Source organism: Macrobrachium rosenbergii, chromosome 12 (genome assembly GCF_040412425.1).
Source record: "Macrobrachium rosenbergii isolate ZJJX-2024 chromosome 12, ASM4041242v1, whole genome shotgun sequence".
Taxonomy (NCBI): Eukaryota; Metazoa; Arthropoda; class Malacostraca; order Decapoda; family Palaemonidae; genus Macrobrachium; species Macrobrachium rosenbergii.
The window spans coordinates 8,046,848-8,069,116 of NC_089752.1; the positions used below are offsets into that span (position 1 = coordinate 8,046,848).

General features: G+C 37.1%; 1 protein-coding gene across 1 annotated transcript in view; it reads left to right on the top strand.

Annotated features, from left to right (window-relative positions):
- The first annotated feature begins 1,118 nt into the window (after window positions 1–1,118).
- LOC136844370 (uncharacterized) overlaps window positions 1,119–22,269 on the top strand; it is a 59,737-nt gene continuing 38,586 nt past the window's right edge. Inside the window, exon 1 of the mRNA XM_067113456.1 lies at window positions 1,119–1,320. Coding sequence (XP_066969557.1) covers window positions 1,273–1,320 — 48 coding nt within the window. The 5' untranslated portion in view covers window positions 1,119–1,272. The remainder of the gene's footprint in view (window positions 1,321–22,269) is intronic.

Genomic DNA, 22,269 nt, shown 5'->3' on the forward strand with positions numbered 1-22,269 from the left:
ATATCTATTACCTCTTACACTCGTGGAGTAGATAAAACTGAAGGTGTGGATATACCTAAATTCAAATCCCACCCGCAACAGACTTGCTAGCCAGGTAGCCAAGATCCGGATTTTCCGCAACATTCCTTAAATAGGTGCTGGTCGTTTACGTAATCAGACAACGACCAGACGCTTCAGCATGACGTCACTGCTACGGGCTGTAGGTAGAATGATGTGTCATGACGAAGGTGTTCTGTCTGCTTACTTGCTGCAAGGGCAGGTACTTTTTTACAATTGTTCTTGGAGAAGTAAAATATTATTATGTGATGAAATGACCGGTGGGAAATTAGATTTTAGGAGTTTGAACGGGGCTATCATTCTGGGATAATTCATTTTTCACACATGACCTCCGATATGAGACTGGCTCAGCTTTTACTTACGCTAATAGTTGGCGAATGATAGCAAAAATGTTTTCTCATTGCTTCTATGGTAGGCTACTATGTTGCCGCTATATACATGAAACGGAAACGCTAGCTTTGGGCATTACATAAAGCAAATCCCTGACTTGCCATATATGGTTTTCGTGATACAGGATAAGGACATTAAGTAAGCTTCCCTATTATAAATATCGGACACTTATTCAACTGGAGGAAATATGATTCACAGTGGTGGCTTTAGCGGGTCTTGTCGTGCTGCCAGCCTTGGACATCACAACATCACGTGATGCTGTAATGTTTCCTCTTGAAAGAAGAGAAATCACGTGAATTGATTTACTTGTAGTTATTGAGTAAAACAACACGCTTTCTAAACTTGTAACTTAAATTGAATCGGATATAGCACTAAACAAAGATAAATCTGTCTAAAAAAGGGCCCTTTGTTATAAAGCACATACGAACGTTTTTATTTTGCGTCTGGCAACGTCTATAGGTGAATTCTCAAAGTGAGAGTATCGTAAAGGAAACAAAATGCCTTCTAGGTTTCATGAAGTGTATTACCAGATTTATGGATGACGAACTGAATTGTTCTTGTGTTTTTTATGAACTCTGCATCTTTTCTGTACAAATAAACATAATGGAAAATGTTAGGAGGGATTTCTTTTGTAAAAGGGGCGGGGCCACACCCTCCAACGCCTGGTGACTGCCACCATCGTACGACCACGCGAACAGCTTGGAGGGATTGTATTGTCGCTCTTCAGTTGTGCGTTCGGATGTTACGAAGTAAGCGTGTGAAATTATTTAGGTCGTAAGTGACAAGTGTTATTTTTCGTTTAATACGGACCGATAAGGTAACGTCATGTCAGCGAGCAACTTTTTGTCAAAACTCCGACGCGCAACTCCTCAGGTAAGTTTGAAACTGCAAGGAAATTTGAGACAAACGATTACCGGTACCGAAGTATAAGCGGCAGCTGTCAAGCAACATTTCAATTTGTTTTGGCAGGGAAAACGTTGCTCTTAGCTTCAAGCTTTTGACAGTTATTTCTCTGTGTCTTTTGACAGTTATTTTCCTTCTACTTTTCTCTGTCTTCTGACAGTTATTTTCCCATCTTATTCCAGTCACTTCGAGCATTGCTATTAATGTATCCCACACATTGAGTTGCATATTTGCCTTTGCAGCTCGCTTTCTCTCTCTCACCCCTCGTAAAAAAAAACCATTAGTGAATATTGGTCGTTTCGTTGTTATTCATTGGAATATTTAGGACCAAACTTGTGCTGGTAGGTCTAGCAACCGCACCCTCCCCTGGTTAAAGATGGAAGCCTAATTCTAGGTTCTTGCACTGTTGTTTATACTGTTGCAGTGGAGCTGGGGGATTTTTGTACTTTAAGGCAAATTGGTCACGCTTTGTGTAAAAGCTGTATTCAAGACGTTATTAACGGCAGTTATGGGCTAGACTTCCGCCCCATCCTGTAACAGTACTGGTAGGCCTAGCCTATATAATATTTCCTAATGTAAAGAGCCTGTAAAGTGTTGAGGACCAGAAGTAGGAAACAAATGGAAGTATTTCCTGTAAAATGTCGACGAATACAGGCCAAGAGGGTGATGTAAGCCTCCCTGACTTTGTATACAACTGGCACAGTATAACAGTTATGTAACTTAACTAGAATATTTTAATATGAATTATTCATATCATTGTCTAGGGTGAGCCCAGTTCTGTTTTCCACCATATGCTCAGCTGTTTTTTGTAACGTGTTCATTGCTGTGTGGTAGGCTAGTCGAGTATTTTTTTTCATCATACTCGTAAATCAATACGATGCCATATAACTTTCCAGCCATGAGTGAGAGCGTGACATCATTGCATGAACTTTAAAGCCGACCTGTTGCATCGATTGCTCCAGATTTTTTGAAGGCAGGCGTAGTCCGTTCGATGTTGAAGGAAGGGAGGCTTTTGTTTCACGTTTTTTTATTTATTTTTTATTTATATTCCTGTAAAAACTGAATGTCAGTTTCGGTTGTTGATCATGAGAGAAAATTATTAAATGATTTCAGCATCACATTCTCTCTCTCTCTCTCTCTCTCTCTCTCTCTCTCTCTCTCTCTCTCTCTCTCTCTCTCTGAAACTAAAGGCACGTCGTCTGTATATCGACCACTGTAAACTCATGTATCACGCCCCTAACCATGGTAATCAGGGTTTATAGGCTGTGTATCGCTCTCATAATATCAGTAAGGAAAGATCCTAAGACCTAAGGTATCCCACAGCTTGTATTCTTTTCTGTGAGGAAAGTGTGGAATTTTCCTGATAACTGATAACTTTAGGTTTGGTTGATGTACTGTGGTTAGGTTTCTTTGCCACCTCCTTTATATTAAGAAAACTATCCCCGGTATCTAAATTTAGAAATGTTGTGGGCACTTGTTGCCACGGAAAGCGAAGCGAACGCCACGATGGCTGCATTCAGTGAGCTTAAACTAAAGACCACTTTCCTATGCTGTAAGGATTGTCATCAGATATAAATCAGCAATGTGCTGTATTACATAAGTTATTTTCACCACCCGTTTGTTACACAGAAGTGCGTCTGGCCCAAACTAGACATTTTGGTTAACAAGTAGATTAAGCCCTTATGATTATTTTACCATACATAACATTTTCGTTCAAGAATGCATGCATGTAACTAGAATGTACAAGTATTGACCTTAGGGATGTTACGTATTGTCTCGTCTTGGACAAAGATACGTTTATTCTCCGCAGGGGCAAGAGGTTATAAGTACCCCCAGAAAATCTTTTGTTACCAACACACAGATCTAAAGATATACATTTAATTTTATGTAATAGGATAGATCTTGTATGCTGACCATTCTATTAGAAATACTTTTTGTGGATGGGGAAGAAAGCGACCGGTAAGAGTAATTAATTTATTCTGTCGTTGCTTGTCATTCTTCGATGAAAAGCATCTGCCGGTCCTTTTGTCTTTTGTCAGTGGAATCATGAAAGCCTGACTTAAAGATAAGATATCTGCAGAATCGTGATTATGAGCGGAAATTTTGTACAGGAAACCAGGTTAAAGCGTTGTGCAGTAAACAACATCTTTTATAGATTTCTCAGCTGCTATCTGTATATGCATTTCATGATTGGATTTTCCTAGTGATGGGTGGAGCCATTACCTTTATTTGATGACTACATGTAGATATTCAAATACGCTTTTTTTTTCAACAGTGCAATATTCAAAACACAGCAGTTTAGATGTATTGGTGGTAGGTCATCAGAACCGAAGTATGTTTCTAAATAGCTGAATTGAACCGGTCCTGGTCGTTTCGGCCGTAAGTCACTTTAGGCCGTAACATCCAAAACAATGTAAGACGTTATGTTTATGGTCTTTACCATTATTATTTTGTTTTACGTACATCCCCAAGGGGCTGGTACTAAACACTGCGCCCATTTTGCACGTAAACGAATGCGAATTGAACTGACACTTTTCGAGAGGCTTTGAGTTACAATGCCTGTATACAACTGAGGCCATTGAAGATGATAGTGATTTCTGCGTGATGTTCGTAATTTGGGTGAAGACTGTCACAATAGAATCCTTACAATAAGTTAACGTATTACATTACTTCAGATTAATGGGTTAAACTTGTAACTCGAAATGGATTTCATATGCACTGAGTGGCCGAAAGTGCCCCAGCGATAAGCTTGACAGCTTAAATTTCATAAATCAAGATTGATAAAATCTTGCTATGAAGTTAGCTGTTATATCTTATAATTTTCTCCAGATACACCGTATACTTCTGATTTCAAATAATTTTCTCCAGATATACCGTATACATCCGATTTCAAACACCAGATTTATCTATAGCAGGCGGAAAATATTATACTCTCCCTCTGTTTGGGTAGTGCACGCCGGCAGTAACTTCTGTTAGGCGTAAGTCACGAACTAGTTAACGAATAGATGGTTCTCGCGATGAAAGACTTTGCATCAGCTATCGAGGAGAACATTTTTTTTTTTTATTATAAGTTCATAATTAGACACTGATGCCCATGCTCCAATTTTAGTTATTATTTTCCTAACTTTTTTTAAAGTACAGTATATAAAACATTGATGAATTTTCGTGATCAGTCTTCACTTACACTTGATCATCTGAATTTTAGGTACTGTCTTTAGCCCCATAGGTTAAGGGAACAGTTATTTTTACGATGTCTTTTTTTGAAATGTTTTAAAAATATGCATCATTACTATGCAGATTGTTTCATTTTAGTACTTATGAGATATGCAATACAAAAGACCACTGGGCCGACCTTAGCATTCTCGTCCATGTCAAGCATTTTGGCCACAGAGAGAGAAAGAATACTACTGTACTATAATAAACCGTTTTCTCCTCTTTCGGTTTCCTGCTTAGTATTATTAATTGCAAATAGCATTTGCTCAAAATCGTTACCTTATTGAATGTATGTGTAAGGCAGCCTGCTTGAATGTATTGAGCTATATATATGTATATGTGTATGTATATATATATATATATATATATATATATATATATATGTGTGTGTGTGTGTGTGTATATATATGTATATATATATATATATATATATATATAATATATATACTCGTATAAACTATAAACTATACTCTTTCTTACGGGTAACTCCAGATCTTAACCCTTTTCTTTCCCCGTAATAATTTTATGATGCAATTGCAAGCTTTCATGCCCCCTACCCTGTCTTGGACCCACTGCGGTTGATGAATTACGTACATACTTTGGTGGGTTTTAACGGAACTCTCCTGAAATGTTCAGCCTCTCCAGGAGTCGAATCAATGCCTTTTAGCTGATGAGGAGAGCAATCAAGCTTTTATTTACTGTTTATTCCTTTTATTTTTCTAGGACCCGACCCCGCCAAAGGTGTTCTGTAACAAGACCTTTAGATTCAACTCGTCATATACATAATGCAGAAACATTCTGTGATATTTTATACAGCGTACCTCATATTAATTATCAGATCCACAGCACTCAGAGAAAATTACTCTAATTTTTTCTTGAACGACTTATGTACTTTCGTTCCTCCTGATATCAGGTGGGAGCATATTGTAGTCTTGAAGCTGCAAGATGAAAGGTTCGAAAGCCAACGTTCAAATTGCATATAGGCTCAAATAACTTGAGACCATCTGTAGCTGTTCATGTGTTGACTCCCTCCATAGGCTGTATTATAAGCAGCAAGCCCTTCAGACATTTCGGACACCCAGTCTAGATAACTTGGTGAGTCATTACGCATTTTAAACATCATTCTAGCGTTGATAAGCAGCCATTGCAACTTGAACAATACAGGCGTAATCCAGTCGCGCGGTGCAACGCCCTGTATTAATCTTGCCTCTATTGGGTGTATTTAGCAGCTTCCTAGGTTGTATTGTAGGAAGATTATGATAGTTGTAATAATCCAGTTTATGATACAATCACAAGTTTTTTTTTTTTATAAAACTATATTTTTTAGCAAGAGTAATATTTCTAAGATGAGGGCCAGTGGCTCTTACAAGATTTTGTATTTGAGCACTAAAAGACAAATTACATTCTATTAGTACACTTAAATCAGTCACTTTATCAGCGATCTGAACTAAATTACCATTTATATTTAGCCGGAAATCACCAAGATTTCTTAAATTGATTTTCCTTCCTACCAACATAAATTCAGTTTTATTTTCGTTTAATTCTATTGCTGTAAATGTCATCTTTACGCTTAATGCATGTGTGTGTGTGATTTGTTTTTTCTTTTATTTGACGCGAAGGTAATCTAGCAGCGTTCACTAATCATTTAAAAAATATATGAATTAAATTCCCACTTGCTCGCCTAAAAGATTTTATTGGCAATTTCGATTATTATCACTAAAAAATTTAAGACCATTAAATATCCGGTAACAACGGGTATTCTAAGTATATGAAACTTTAAATGAAAATTATAAAAATTACTAAGCCATTTACTTTATAGTTCTTAAATCTTCTTAAATCTTACGGCTTATCAGCCATTAGCAAGATTGTCGTTCTTAATGCGCATATATCCGTAGATATACAAAAATGGCTTTAATTCACTTAGCAAGTTTCCACAAAACAGATGAAAGAAGAGTTCCGCCATGTAAGGGAGCATGTGTGACGAAAGTGTATTAACGCTTTGTAATGTACTTTGTTCTTCGTATGAACGTTCATTAATTACGATTGCATACCAGGCATTCCTGCTGAATCTTACGCACGTGTTGCTGCTCGTTTATGTACATGGTGAGTGGTCTGGTTGATCACTTTTCCTTTTTGCATTTTGTATGTGATGCATAGTTTTTGCTGAAAAAATATGCACTACATATTTTTCAATAAAAAATATGCGTTACATATTTTTTAACAAAAAATATGCGTCACGTTTTTCAACAAAAAATATGCATATTTAAAAAAAATATGCATCACATTTTTTTTTGAAATGCAGATTTCATTATCATCATCATCTCACACCAGACTTTTTTTTTTTTTCTTTTACTATTGGACGGTATGTGGATTCTCGGATAATGTACAAATGCGTCAACGGAAAGTGCTAAGTCACTTGAAAGTTACTGTTCAAAATCATTCAGATTGTTTATTCAGAAAAATATTGCCCATTTAGTGTGATGTTACGCGTCTTCGAGGGGAAGGCTTTGGCATTCGTAGTTGCAATGTAGTGGACGAGAACCTTGTCAAGCCGAGCGTAAGGACTGTTTAGGAGAGCATTGTTTGCTAGTTAGTTCAAGGGGCGGCTCGTTGGGTTTTTGCTTCGCGTATGAATTCACAAGGTCGTTGGAATCAGAAAGGTCAGGGGTGTTATTTACGCCTTTTAGTAAAGTCTTTGCATTATGAAGTTGATTGGTAACTGTAATGGATCAGGGGTATACTTCCTTGCACCGATTTTTCCAACTGGAAGTTGGACAAAATAAACTCAGATGATTGTTAGAAGCTCGATACCATCCTCTCTCTGTCAATTTAAGTTACCCCACTTTGATTTTTAGCACATTCTCTCTCTCTCTCTCTCTCTCTCTCTCTCTCTCTCTCTCTCTCTCTCTCTCTCTCTCTCTCTCTCTCATGTGCTAATTTAGAACACACGGAATTCGGGTACCGGATCACGTGCCTTTATGCTTATCGAGTGTCGTTGGCATGCCTCTGTATCAAGTCTCTTATGAAAATAAATCAGGAATTGTGCTTGTTAAGGTAATTGTCGTCATTTGGTTGATGAATTTCGAGTGTGACTGCGGTCGCTTGAATTCGGCTTCCACGAACGAGTAAAGTTCAGCAACCTTCAATTGCAGCCGGGGTTTCGCTATGGTCTTTTAGATCGTTTACACGCTTTCCTCTAGTGATTCTGGACAAGGCGTTCCTTGGTCAGAATGGAGATATGTGCTTTGTTATGAGATCTCGAACCCTCTTCAGTAGCATAGGAATGTGATTAAACTTCTTTGTCAGGAAATTGGATATCTTTTTTTTTTTCTATTCCAATTTGCTCTTTTAACCTGCTTCTCTATGCTGAAAAAAAACTTTGCTATTCTTAAGGCATGTGAGATTTACCTATCGTTGTTAGATCAAGTGAAAGCGTTCTTTCGAATGTTTAGCAAGGATTATTTTTTCTTAAACTAGATCATTTGAGGTAAGGTCGTAAATCGTGTATTGCTTTCGATTTTAAGTTTAACGTTATTGCCTAAGGTCTTATGAAACAAGCAAGATTATTTACTGTCCTTGATTAGCTTAAAACCTTGCACAAGACCTGTAAACATTTTGGCCCAAAATACAGATGAACAGCAGGCATTCAACAGCGCAACACACAGGCACTTACAAACACCTCGATACGAGGTGCGCGTGTACGACAATACAAAGACCCCATCAACCGCATGATTGAAATAAGAAAGGCCTGGTATAAAGCAACACAAAGCGGTGAAAACGTGTATTGCAACACATTCGTGAAAATCTGCACCGTGAAGAGCACGGCATTCAACATATAACAGCCTTCAAAAGGGTAATGCAGAGCGGCGGTGAATAACGCAACTTTCAGCAAAAAGCGTGAACAGGGTCACAATGAAAGTTCAAGCACGAACTCGAACAGATCCGAACATAAAAGACTCATTAAATGTCAGTGCTGCATACAAGGCGCAAGATCTGTGTCACACACCGAGCCCCGATGAAACCAGAAACCAGTTGCCCATACCTGTAAGGCATTGCAGCATAAACTCATAGGCAGAGCAAAGCAGCAAGAGCAGCTGTGAATAGCGCTGCACAAAACAACTCTAAACAGAGCATTGCCCTAAGTCCACACGAAGAACGCTAAACAAACGAGTGTTTCAAAACGCATCGATTTTTTTTATTATGCCCAGTTCTTAAGGGTCACGTTTTAAAACAAGTGTCGTCAGTTCACTGATGGAAAACAATGGTAAAGGTGGTCTTTTTCATCACATTTCTCCAGGTAAAAGAAAACTGTATTAGGTCCTTGTGGTTTTTTGATAGGGTTTAATTGACGATCGGCATTTATTTGCTATTAAGAATATGCTTTCCAAAGATGAAAATATTTGGAATCTCTCTCTCTCTCTCTCTCTCTCTCTCTCTCTCTCTCTCTCTCTCTCTCTCTCTCTCTCTAAAAGAGGGAATTAATTGTCAGTGGAAATGGCCAGACTACTTTATATTTACTGAAACAGAATGTAGCTTCAGTTATACACAGTCAGTGATAATGTTTAAAGGTAAACCCACTGTGAAGGTGTTGCTTCCTTTATGTTGTTCAATGGTTTGCAGTAAAGGAAATTGGCATTTCTTTGAGAAGTAACTTTGTATGAGAATGAATGGAATAAATGAGATATCTGGTAATTATTACGCATTACATTTTCTTTTATTCCTGTGACAGTATGTTTGCTTTATGGTCAGCAGAATTTATTTCTACGCAGAGGTTGCGTTATTACAGTAGAAATAATTTTATTAAGTATTCATGTAATTCTTTTAGGGTGATAGCAATTTCTCGTCAGTGTTATTAACCATCCAAAAGTTTCACTGACGTACATTTTCGTTCGTAAAGTCAGTTGTTTTAGTATTTTTGCTGATGATGAGAAACAACACTAGTTTTGTAACAGCTCCTATGAATTTAGAATTGTTGAAAATCATTTCACGTTTTAGTGTACTTTGTTATTCCATAGAGGAATACTCCAAAACATTACGCATGTTTTGTAAATAATGCAGGTGTGCAGTCAGCCTTACCGTACATGTGGGCAGTTGCTCAACGAGAGGAGTAGGTGAAACACGAGAGGAAAAAAAAAGACCCCCCACCTCCCGACGTGGATACCCCTCCAAGGCCCTCTCTCACCCCGCCATATTACCCCACGAGCCGACATCTTCCCTTTTCACGGTTTGGGCAGTATCGATCTCGTATTGTTGATCAATGCTACTGGGATGTCTTGCTTTTCGAGCGCCTCTGACGGTGCATGACAGGCTAGTGTGCTTGTTATGTTTTGCTCTTGTAACCCGTTTAGGCTTAGGTGTCTTTCCTCATTCGCTTTCAGTCATGAGATTGTGTAGATCTCTTATGGGTCTCCGTTCGTATTGTCTTCAAATGCGTTTATTGCAAAACTTCCAGGTATATTGAGGTCGCACTCTCTCTCTCTCTCTCTCTCTCTCTCTCTCTCTCTCTCTCTCTCTCTCTCTCTCTCTCTCTGGGGCGTTATCTTTGTTTCTTTTGAAAACAGGTAATGCAAACAATGGATCGTACTCTCATCCTTGCTGTACTTTGGTATTAGCCTAACGAGCTACTTAGTCCTCTTCATTTTCTAGCAACTTATTGATCGATAACATTTTTCAGTAGTCGCTGTTTGACTACATTAAGTTTTCTTCGTTGTTTGGCATATGTTACCTTAGAAATAAGGTTAGGCCTAAAAGAACGCAGAAATAGTCGACCAGGTTATTTACAGGAGGATTTATTCATTTTCTTCTTGTATTGTTCATACTGGAAGCTGTTTTATATATACTATATATATATATATATATATATATTATATATATATATATATACACTGTATATATATATATATATATATATATATATATATATATATATATATATATATATATATATATATAACATATATTAATTTTTGTCACAAACTGTGACAGTTTTTTATATTCACAAATATTAAGCTGCAAGGGGAATTGTTATTGATAGTGCTTCGTAACCAGTGGGATTCGAACCGAAAGACAAGGAGAGAACTGAAGGGCGTTATGTTTCGGTTGGTACTTTAACCTATTTTATACAGAGATTTTACCCAAAAAATGTGGAAGTTTTCGCTTCCTCTAAACCTTGTGTAGAGATGTTTCATTCACCTATTTACAACGGTCATCAGGATCTCGTCGAAACCCCCTTTACACATTGCGTCAGTTCGCATTTCATCTTCGACATTCACTCACTAGTATGTAAAATCCCTTCTTTTTCGATTCCCTTTTTACACCAATATTATTCAGCAGTTTCTAGATCTTTTTATCGTTCTACTTATCTATTGATATTTAGTTTTATACCTACATTAGGTTACGCCCAGAAATTTTATCAAATAATGAGCTGTTACTGCCCTCCATAACGGGGTTAGTATAGAAAGGTGTCCTGGTATTCACATGAACTAAATCCAATATTTTACTAGTTAAATGAATGCAGTTTTTTTCTCAGTACTTCTAGAAGACAAAAAATAAGATAAATTTTGGAGTTATGATTTTGTAGTGGTTTAAATTTACGCCATTAAAATGCCCTTGGTGAAAGCACTGGTTTGTAAGAAAAGACGAGTACTCAAGTCATGAGTTGTGCATTGCTCAGAGAAAGTTGCTCAAATAGGACACTCGATTGATCCTAGTGAAGGACAGTCATATCGATTTTAGAGCAAACATCTTAACAGCTGTTTATTAATTAGCGAAGCTAACACTAGGAAAGTCAACATACCTGTAGCTTTAGATTCCATGGAAGTACAGACGCGAGTACCAGGTTAGACTTAAATTTTTGAATAGTCCAAATTCTCACTTAAAATAATTTTTGTACTGTGATGAATTACAAGCCCAGCATTACGAGGAGAAAATTATATTTTTTTTAGATGTATCAATGATTAAACTTGAATTTTTAGAGAATGCTCTTTGTTCGATAACACCTCGAACGTATTTTCAGGGTTCGTCTTTAGGTGTGGAGAGAGTGCTATATTTTTATCGTGGATATGATATGCTGCGAATAATACCAGGCGTTTTAGTTTGCTTGCTTATGTTATCTACTGGTGTATTTGATCATTTTAAAACCAGATAGCCTATACCTTTACTGTGACTGATTCCTTTAAGTTATAAAGCGAGGACGTTTTGCCAAAAAAACTGTAATAGAATTATAGTTGAAATTCCGATTTTCAAGTTTCCTCACTTTTATCTGTGAGACAGCCATGAGGTATGCAGTTTCCTGATAAATTTCGAATAAGTAGCCCCAGATGTTTTAAGGTATTTCAGAAGGACATTTTTTAATTTCAGCATGAAAGTGTTCGACCTGAGGTTTCATGATAATTGTGTATGGCCCACGTTTACTCTGTAGGCTGTTATTGTAATTAGTCGTTGGCCTGTTCCAGAGCTCATATACTGTATAATATATAAATTATACACACATACACACACACACACACACACACACACACACACACACACACACACACACACACACACACACACACACACACGTAGATCAAAAGCCAACCCTTTCTCAGCAGAAGTCGTTCCACTAGATGACCCAGAGCGCTGTTTTTATTTATTTTTATCTCTAATTTATTTACATTACGATTGTGTAACAAGTTAACTTCCCCAGGTTTTCAGTGTATACACCTCTTATATAATTATATATATATACTGTATATATGTATATATACTGTATATATGTATATATATATATATATATATATATATATATATATATATATATATATATATATATATATATATATATATATATATATATATATATATATATATATATATATATATATATATATATATATATATATATATTCAGGGGTGTGTGTACAGAAAACTTGATGTTAACGTGTTACACTGTTGTAAAGTAAATGAGAATATAAAAACAAAAGTTGAAACAGCGCCATGGGTCATCTACTCGAACTACTGAGAAAGAAAGGAGTGGCTTTGGATCAGCGTGTATCCACAGATGTTCGTATTAGTTATACTACGACGGTAGGAAAGTAGACGGTGAATAACCTCAGAAATAAAAAAAATACGATGTAATTAGCTTGCACTTGCATCAATAGGCAGCGCGGAAACGTGATCGGGTATGGAGTTGAAAGGATTAGAACCTGTTGTTGTTACGGCGACACTTCTGCAAACCTGAAAGTCAAAACACGGTTTGTTTTGTATGTTAAATGTCACCCAAACAAACAACTGACCTTGTCTGAATGTCATTTGCCAAGCTATTAAAGATTTTTTATTTGTTTTGTCGTTTTGCCTGTATGGTAAAAAAACTGCGGTCGTTTGTTTCAGATATCAGGATAACCATTATTAGTTTCCTGTTGTTCACACATTTGCGTCACCAGAGCGAAAGGTCATTAACCGCTGTGCAAAGCTTTCATGGAGAAGTCCATTTTGGGGGGAAAAGTGAACCGGTAGAGATGTAAACTCTGGGAAACGAGGTCAGTCGCAAACCAGATTATACGCAGTTCAGCAGCAGTCGAGTGGGACAAATATAAGTCGAACTGGCGAAGCATTTGTAAGTACTAATAAATTTGTACCTGATTCCACGTGAAGATATATTTCTGAGCAAATTAGAAAGTGATCTTCGTATTACTAATAAACGAAAGTCGTTTATTCCCACGGTTTGCCCTTACAACTTTTAAACAGCTGTTTGAAGGCCATAATAAGGGCAAACCGTGGGAATTAACGATTTTCGTGTATTAGTAATACGAAGATCACTGTTTCTAGTTTGGTCTGCAAAGCCTATCTGATTAAAGTCTTTTCTGGATGAAATTAATCTTATTTATTTAAACAATAATCAGGACATTTGTCTCCAATACATATCACTTCAACGAAACCAGGTATGCAACTCTAAGGCCATTAGTCATAAGACCATCCTACAAAACATGTGATTAAAGTCATTCGCCAATAGATTTTCTTAGTTTTCCTTTCTTACCAATGCAAACACCACGGTCAGTTTAATGTTTCCAAACCAGTTCCACTGAATGGTAAATTAACTCATCAGATAAATATATCTTCATGTGGAATAATTAAGGAGCAATTTAATGTCCCCTACAAATGCTTCGCCACTTCGGCTAATATCTGTCCCACTCGAGTGCTGTTGGCTTGTGTACAGCCTAATCTGGTTTTAGGCTGCTCCTATTTTCACCCCGAGTTACAACTCAGCTGGTTCAGTTTTTCCCGCAAATGGATTTCTCCGTGAAAGCTCGCAAAGCATTAACGAGCGTTCACTTTGTTCTTCATGAACGTGTGACCAATATGAATTTGACAATGATTATCCTGATATTAGAAACATACGATCGCAGTTTTACAGCCACACAGACAAAACCACGGCAGTTCAACGCAGTTGAAAACAGTGCAGTTTTCTTTACTCTTACGACGAAATTGGGGAATGAGTCTAGAACTGGCTTGATTTCATAATGTTACGTGGGAGTTAGATGCGAAGGTTATATCAAGAAACTAGTTCAAAATGTCCTCATATCTTGTGCATGACGGGAATATACTTCTCAAGAAAACACGGGGAAATTATTTCCATGAACATTCAAGAGTCCTGCTTTACTGACCGATGATTAATACGTGGAATTCATTAGCCTCCGTGCTTGTATTATGAATTGGTTATGGAATTTTTTTTCACGGCGGTTGGATTGATTCTTATAGGCCTATTGGTTGTCACAGTCTTGATGACCTGACCATGAACTGCTGCTAAAGTAAAACTGTTAAAGTAGTCTGCTGTCGTTTTATTATCATAGTAATCATCCTGATTAAATAGGGTGCGCATTTCGGCGTTGCTCTACCCAGCACACCTGTGTATGTATGCTCTAATTTTTCGAAGCCTTGAAAGGTGCCATTAGACGATCCTAAGAGGAAGCAAGGTGATGACAACTTCATTTATACTCCCCTCCTTCATCTTTCTGTAGTTTCCTCCAGGTCTGGGATCTATAAAGGAAGTAAGTTGACTAGCTCAGCCTCACAGCCTTTACTTGAACAGTTATGATGTAGCTTTATCATTTACTACTTCAGCCAAATTTATTTGGTCATGGTATCGGGAACATGTTTTTTCTTCTGTAGGAGTCTGAAATGTTCTTTAAGATGAAATTTAGAAAGAGATATGTGATTCATAGCATAGCATTTTTCTTAAAGTTAAAGGCTAATTTATGTGAAACAAGATTAGGTGGAAACTATCCTAGTCAGTGGAACAGTTCTCTATGACTTGCGCCGGCAATTCAGCCAAACACGCAAAATTCTGCGTCGATTTGTTTTAGTATTAAGCAGGACCTCCTGGTATTAAACGCAGGCACTGGAAAGACTTACGCTGAATCTTTCATTATGGCGAGTTTGTTGCGCAGAGAATCGATAGGCATACAGCTTAGATTGGTTCAGAACTAGACCGACGAATACCAGGAAACCAGTAGAAATATAAATTACACTCAGTTCTCAAAATAAACACAACTGTCACTGCGAATATCGCTTTCCTGAAGGTCAATAAAATTTAGAAGGTCAAAGATGGCGCAATTGAGTGGTCAGCTCACTCACTGTTAGGCCTACATCATCTTCTTGTTATCCCGATTTAGACCAGCTCTTTTGAACTACTTGTCCCTTCCTCATTGCCAGCAGTTAGCAGTGAATGGCGCGGAATGCTGAAAGGGTTTGCAGTTACCTCATCGTTAGTAGTTGTTTCTACCTCGTAATTTTTGTTCCACCCAGGTATTTTGTTATACTCTCTTATTTCGAAGTTTTAGCGAAATTGTCTATTGAAATGTTAACATGAATCGAATTAAATTTCTTGTTCTTTCCCGTACATCGTCCTTAAGATGTTTTCGAAATGTATTTTTAGATACGAATTCACTGTCATTAAAACAATTTTTTAGCGGTATGTCAAATAATCGTTGTACCTAAATGATACTTTCCAGCGGCTCACGGCCCTCATTGTGACCCAGTATTGAATATCAGACCCTGATTATATTGTTACCTGATAGGTTTTGGCAGATGTATTGGTAAACGCTGTTGACTAAAAGGTACATTTATTGTTTTTGCATTGCCAAGATTCAGCGCTGTATTTACACGTCGCAACCAAAGTTTGTGGTATTGGGCTACATCCAAGGCTTCCAAAATTCTAGAATACATGCTTGAAAGACATCAGTCTGGTTCGCGGTGGGCACGGTGGGGCTGTTCTCAATGCTTTTGAAGTTTGTGGTTGCATTGAGTGCAAGGTGTATTTGAGACTATAATTTCTCTCTCTCCTGACTTCCTGACCATAAGTCCATGTTGGGATACTTGCATGCTCACGCAATTCCCAGTATGTTCTTGCAAGGGGTTTCTTAGTGCCTCTTTTGCTGTAATGTTTTCTCTCTTGTAAACATTAGGACTGGGGTTTTACCTAAGGCTGTCGTTGATATCATACGTTTATCTTGGTAAAACGATTGGCACAACTGTAAATTGAAATTACTGGAGAAAAAACGTGTCGAAGTATTAAACCCTAAGTTTTAAAACCGACAAATTTACAGTTTTAGTGAAAAATTGTGATGATCGCCCTATGCAAATATTCGAATCCATGATTTTCCTTTACTTTCCTCTTCTTTATACAGGGCAGTCTTTTAAATTTTTACTTATCTATTTACTTTTTATGGCCTAGAATAGTAATTTTGTTTTTGATGCATAAATGCTAGCACATTTTCAGTATTAAGCTGCTCATTGGTGACATAAATATTAGTATCAACAAACTGCTTTTAAAACACCAATTGCGTGACTCAAAACAATGAACTTAACTGTCATTTTGCGTCATGGAAGCAATGTAGAGGACATTATAACACGAACTTGTTTATAACATATACTTACGCCTACTTTATACACGTTACGTGCATACCGAATGGTCTAAACTCTAGAGATTTCTGCTCATTTCGTGGAAGGCTTATCATGATGGAAGGATGTCCCCCATTAAAATTGGTGGACACGAATTTTGTACATGACCAGGGACCACAATTATACATTCGGCTCAAGTAGAGTAAAGTCACTTCGCCATTCCCACGCCTGGGAATGGCTGTGTGGAGAGACTCAGTGTAGATTATCTCGGGGACTTCTCTGTGGCATTGTTTGTTTTTGCAGTTTTTCATTTTTTATCTTGTAGTTTGGATAACTTTTAGTTTGGATAATTTTAACTAGGGTCACCTAACGACCTATTGTCGCTGTACGTGGACGCATAAATACTGTTAAGTAGATAACAATTACGAGTAGAGATCACACCGTAAGTCTTATAAACGTACATACGGTATTTGTAGTTGAGATGAATGGGTTGTTTTAAATAACACATGAAGCAGCGTTTTTCGCCTTTTTGTTTGCTGCCTCAGAAATAACGGAAGTGCCTGTTAAAAATATGCCGTTTTTTTTTTTTTTTTTTTTTTTTTTTTTTTTTTTTTTCAAAATACTTCGCTGTTTGTTGCCCAGAATATTGAACGATATAAGAGTCAGCGACAAAGGCCTCTTGTGGGGGAATAAATGATGATAGTTTTAATTTGAATAACCCCCATGTTAAATGCGCTTAAGAATATGATGAATACACACACACACACACACTCACACTTCTCTGCCTATAAAACATACATTAAACCTCTAATTGCATTCTGTGTCCATCGTGCTTAGTATAAATCCACGCGAAAATAGAGGTAATTGAATATTTCGTGAGGATCATGGTAAGCTCGTAGGTCACGTCAGATGATGAGTGATTCGTCATCTGGGAGATTGGTACTCCTGCCAGTGACAACCTTCTACCTCAGTTACGAGTGTTGTTACCACTGGGCCGAAGTCGAGGATTGTCACTACCGGGAGTTCGAATCTCTCGGTTGAAGAATCACTTATCATTTTTAATTCCCCTACGTTGTTATTTCTGAGGTAAAGCGAAATTTGTAGCTTAATGTTTTGAATATAGATGATGTCTGGGTGATGTGATAGTATATGCATATATAAACACACAATATTACAATATTTGTGTGTTGATAGTTCTTGCAGCAAGAAAATGGTAAAGAAGAAAATTGTGAGTACAGTGTCCCTACACATTCAGTACTGTATGCGCGAGTGCAGCAGCTCTGCAGTCGTTTCGACACATCCTAGAAGTTGATTTGATTCTGACTGTCCTGGCCTGTTATATATATATATATATATATATATATATATATATATATATATATATATATATATATATATATACATGTGCATTTATATATATATATATATATATATATATATATATACATATGCATTTATATATATATATATATATATATATATATATATATATATATATATATATATATATAGCATAGTAGAATAGCACAGTTCGGAATCGAATCAGCGTTGGTCTTCCCTTCTAGATAGTGATGTAGGCTAATTATTTTCACAATGTTCGTCTTAACCTTATTGAGTCAAGCTATTGTATTACAAGGACTCACAGCACATAAGTATTGTAAATGCATAATCCTCTTGATTTTCCAGTTGTCAAATTTGGTGTAGTAGTAGGCACTTTCTCATAAATAGAAAACGTGCACTCAGAAAGTATTGGTATTCATAACTTTCAACAGTATATCAGCAAGGCATGAAAAATTTTTACCGCAACAGATTCAGTTAACTGGCATGGGGTCAGTTGCAGTTTGTTTTCTTTGCCATTGTACTGATCCTTTTTCAGTATTAAATCTCGATAGTCTTACTCTCTATTTGGGTTTAGTTGTAACCTTTTAAATGTGTTTGTGTTTCAGTAAGTCTCAAATGTAATTACTAGCTGAACCATTAAGAATTCACACAATTTACTGTTATTTGTTGCCGCTTCTCGGAGTTTCTTAATATGGTATTCAGATTTTTCCTGCTCATTAAATAGTTTACATTCTTAGTGTGCAGTTCAAGTTCTTAACCTCTGCCACTTTCTCTCTTCACGTGTTTTTTCCTTCTTTGGATCCAATCTCCATCAACAGGCCCCACTATTACATTCACAAGATCATTCAGAAGGCAGTCAACACTGAGCACTTATTCTAAGTTGCCTTGAACCCTTGGAGTATTTTTATTTTCACTTATTATCATTTAATTTCAGTTTCCCGATATTTCCTGCGTCAGCACCTTGAACCATGTTACTCATCATGGTTGCTGCCTCCATGTGCAAAATTGACTAGAACATTCCTTAATAGGTAGACTTCGTATCAAGGATGGGAGTATCTTTAAGACATTAGCAACCTCTTTATTTTTCTGAACAATTGTACCCGAAGACAATTGTACCCGAAGAATTGTAAACCGTATTACAGAACTAATCATTTTTTTCCTTGACTCTATCAACATAAAGTTGTCTTCCATATTAAGGGGAATCGTCTTCCTCATCGCAGCTTCCAACAATGCAACCTTCTTTGCGAAATTATCAGTTCGCGGGTCAACTTTTACGTTCAGCAGTTTTGGCATCTCTCTAAGCAATGTCTTTTATGCCACAGCCCAATTTCATTCTTAATACAATGACAGCACTTCATGTCCATTCACTTTTGAATCCACGCTATTAAAATATTAAAGGCAGAACCACTTCAGTCTCATGGTATCACTGATCTCGCCTGGAAACACCTTTCACATCCTGTCCATTCCTTATCTTTTCATCTGTTGGATTTACAAGTAGGTTAAATCAACATTCCCTTTGCGCCAGCCATAACACAGTGTCATTGAAACTTCTATTTTTTTTTATCAATGGCCGTTCGTGTATAACAGATTTAGCATTAAAGAAGCAGGGGCGTTATTTCAGATTTTTGTTGGGGGGGGGGGTGCCAAAGACGATTTGGCGAGCGAAGCGAGCCTAATCAGCTGTTTTTTTTTTATTTTGAGCTATTTTATGTGCTTTTTGAAGCACATAAAATAGATATAACTTAATGTGATGACACATTTGAATTTCGTGGGAATAATGGAAAACCAGCTGCTGTTACTTCATGGGGCTTGGGGGGTGAAGGGGGGCAAGTTGAGGTGGGGGGACAACTTGAGTTTTGGGGGAGGCAATTGCCCCTCCCAACCCCCCCTAATTGACGCCCCTGTAAAGAAGTATGATTTGTTTCGCTCTATATGTACAGTATATGTAAGAGCACGCGTAAAGCACGTGTCATCTCCAACGGTGTCGCATAAAATTTCGTTATTTGTCCTGATGTTCTTTTAAGAGAACATTAAATAAAGCTCACAATTTAGAGAAAAATGCGAAAAGAAGCAAAGCTCCATTTCACCATTCATGAATATCGAATCTTTACGGGCTCTTTAAATCCACTCACAATAAACGGCTTATTTACGCCCCCAGCTACAACTTCTTGTTTTTCCAAGAGATGAAGCGAGGTATGTGTTTTAGTGTGAAGCACCCGCATACCGGACAAAATGCAAGAGGGAAAACGAAACGAAATGGGACACAAGGCCATGGCAACAGCAGACGACAGCTCATGACGTCACTTTTCCTTTTGCCCTTTCCGACGGAGAGTAAACAAGGGGCATCAGATATTTTAGGAAAATAAACGAGCTAGGGCATCAAGCGCTCTGGTTTGAACTGAATTTTACTGAAGCCTTATTTCATTCTTACTTTGGGGGAATTGGTCTTTGGTGAAAGATTTCTGCCTTTTTAGAGATAATTTTACATGAAGGACCTTAATGCTTTCCTCACGGGTTATTTACAGTTCATAGAATGAAGGGTGAGCTGTGGTTCGGACGATGAATGTTATTTCTAAGTTCAATATTTGCTTAGCAAAGATGAAAAGTAGATCTTGGTTGCGGACTAGATTACACTGGGATTTGAGTGCTGTTTGCATGAACATCGTGATTCAGCATCTCTCTCTCTCTCTCTCTCTCTCTCTCTCTCTCTCTCTCTCTCTCTCTCTCTCTCTCTCCGAGGTAATTGCGAGGAGTATTTGTCTGTTCATTCCTACAAAAACTTGTGGTTTTTTTTTTTCTCTTAGTGATGAACTCTATTTTTGTTGATGCGATAATTTTTGCAGACTGGGAAATACCTCAAAGTTCTTATAGTTATTTTATATATATACACATACATATATATACATATATTGTATTATATATTATATATATATATATATATATATATATATATATATATATATATATATAAACTATATATATATATATATATATATATATATATATATATATATATATATATATATATATATATATATATATATATATATATATATATATATCTATATATATGTAGAATGTCTAGAAAAATTCATAGTAACTAGGTTATTCTTGGAGGTATTTTCCAGTCTTCAGCCATGACACCCAACACCCATATTTATTCATTTTTGAGAATAAAAATGGAATGTTCATTTTGCTTATCCTTGAAACTTGTCTGGACTGTCGGGTTAAAGACATCGTGGCCCTGAACCACTCCAGCCAGCAATTGGTGGTTGGATGTCGAATCCTTGTCTCATGACTCATGACCAATTCCCATTATTATGTTGTGATTTTTGGGGAATTATCATTTCTTGGATGAATGCTATATTGGAAATCTGATGTAGAGATCGTCGACTATCTCGCCAACTATAATTTTTTTTTCTTTGCCCGGAATTAATAGCTTGTAGCTACAGAAAATTGTTAATTTATCAATAGGAGGTATATCTGGTTGAGTTGCTACCATCTTGCCCTGCCTTACAGAAATTCATTGAAAGACGTCAGCTTCCATTCCTTGAAGGTCACCCAGGCAAAACACTGACTGTAAATAGGTCAGACTTCTCTCTCTCTCGCTATTCGTAAGATAAGGTTTGTTTCGCCGGCTTCATCCTAATAACAGACACATCCTGTCAGACCAGGAGAACTCGCTACGGTAGCAATTAGGTTTTTTTTTTTTTTTTTTTCCAAGTCATGTAACGCAAAAGACCTCTCCGCATCCTTGAGTGACCTATGCAATGTGCCTTTCGTAAGCAACGCAGATCACAAAAGTGGTTTTGTTTTTGACATGTCATCATTTCTTTAAACGATCCTTTGAGCTTCTGCAATTTATTTTTAGAAATTAAATCGTAAAATATGCTTAGTGGAGTGAAAGTTTGATGTATTGCGTTCTTGCAAATTTAAAGTGTGTGTGTGTGTGTTTGTGTATGTGCGTGAAACACACACACTTTTTAGATAGAATTATCCTAGAATGAAGGAAGTTGATAGGAAGAAATTTCCAGCATTCGGCAATGATTCCAGGTATTCACACACACTCTTTAAACTGAATCATCCTGGAATATGAAAGTCGATAAGAAGAAATTTCCAGCATTCGGCAATAATTCCAGGTATGGCTTGCAGCTGTTGCTGTCGTTGAACTGTTGTGGAGAGGCGAGTTTTTATAGCACATCCGCCGAGACTGGCGCAAGCAGCGTGGGCGGTTTTCCCTCCTCTTGACCTTTTTTCTTATTTTTTGTTGTGTTCATCCGGCCGTCCCCTTAAAGCAACTGAGTGAAGTCCCTGTGGAAGTGAGTGAAATGGCAGAGACAATAACGTGTTTTTGTTTATTATTTTTCCATGTGCTTAAAAACTTTTTATAGTGAAGATGGGAAAAAATTTCTCTCTCTCTCTCTCTCTCTCTCTCTCTCTCTCTCTCTCTCTCTTTAATATTCCCTTTGTAAAAGAAATTTCTGG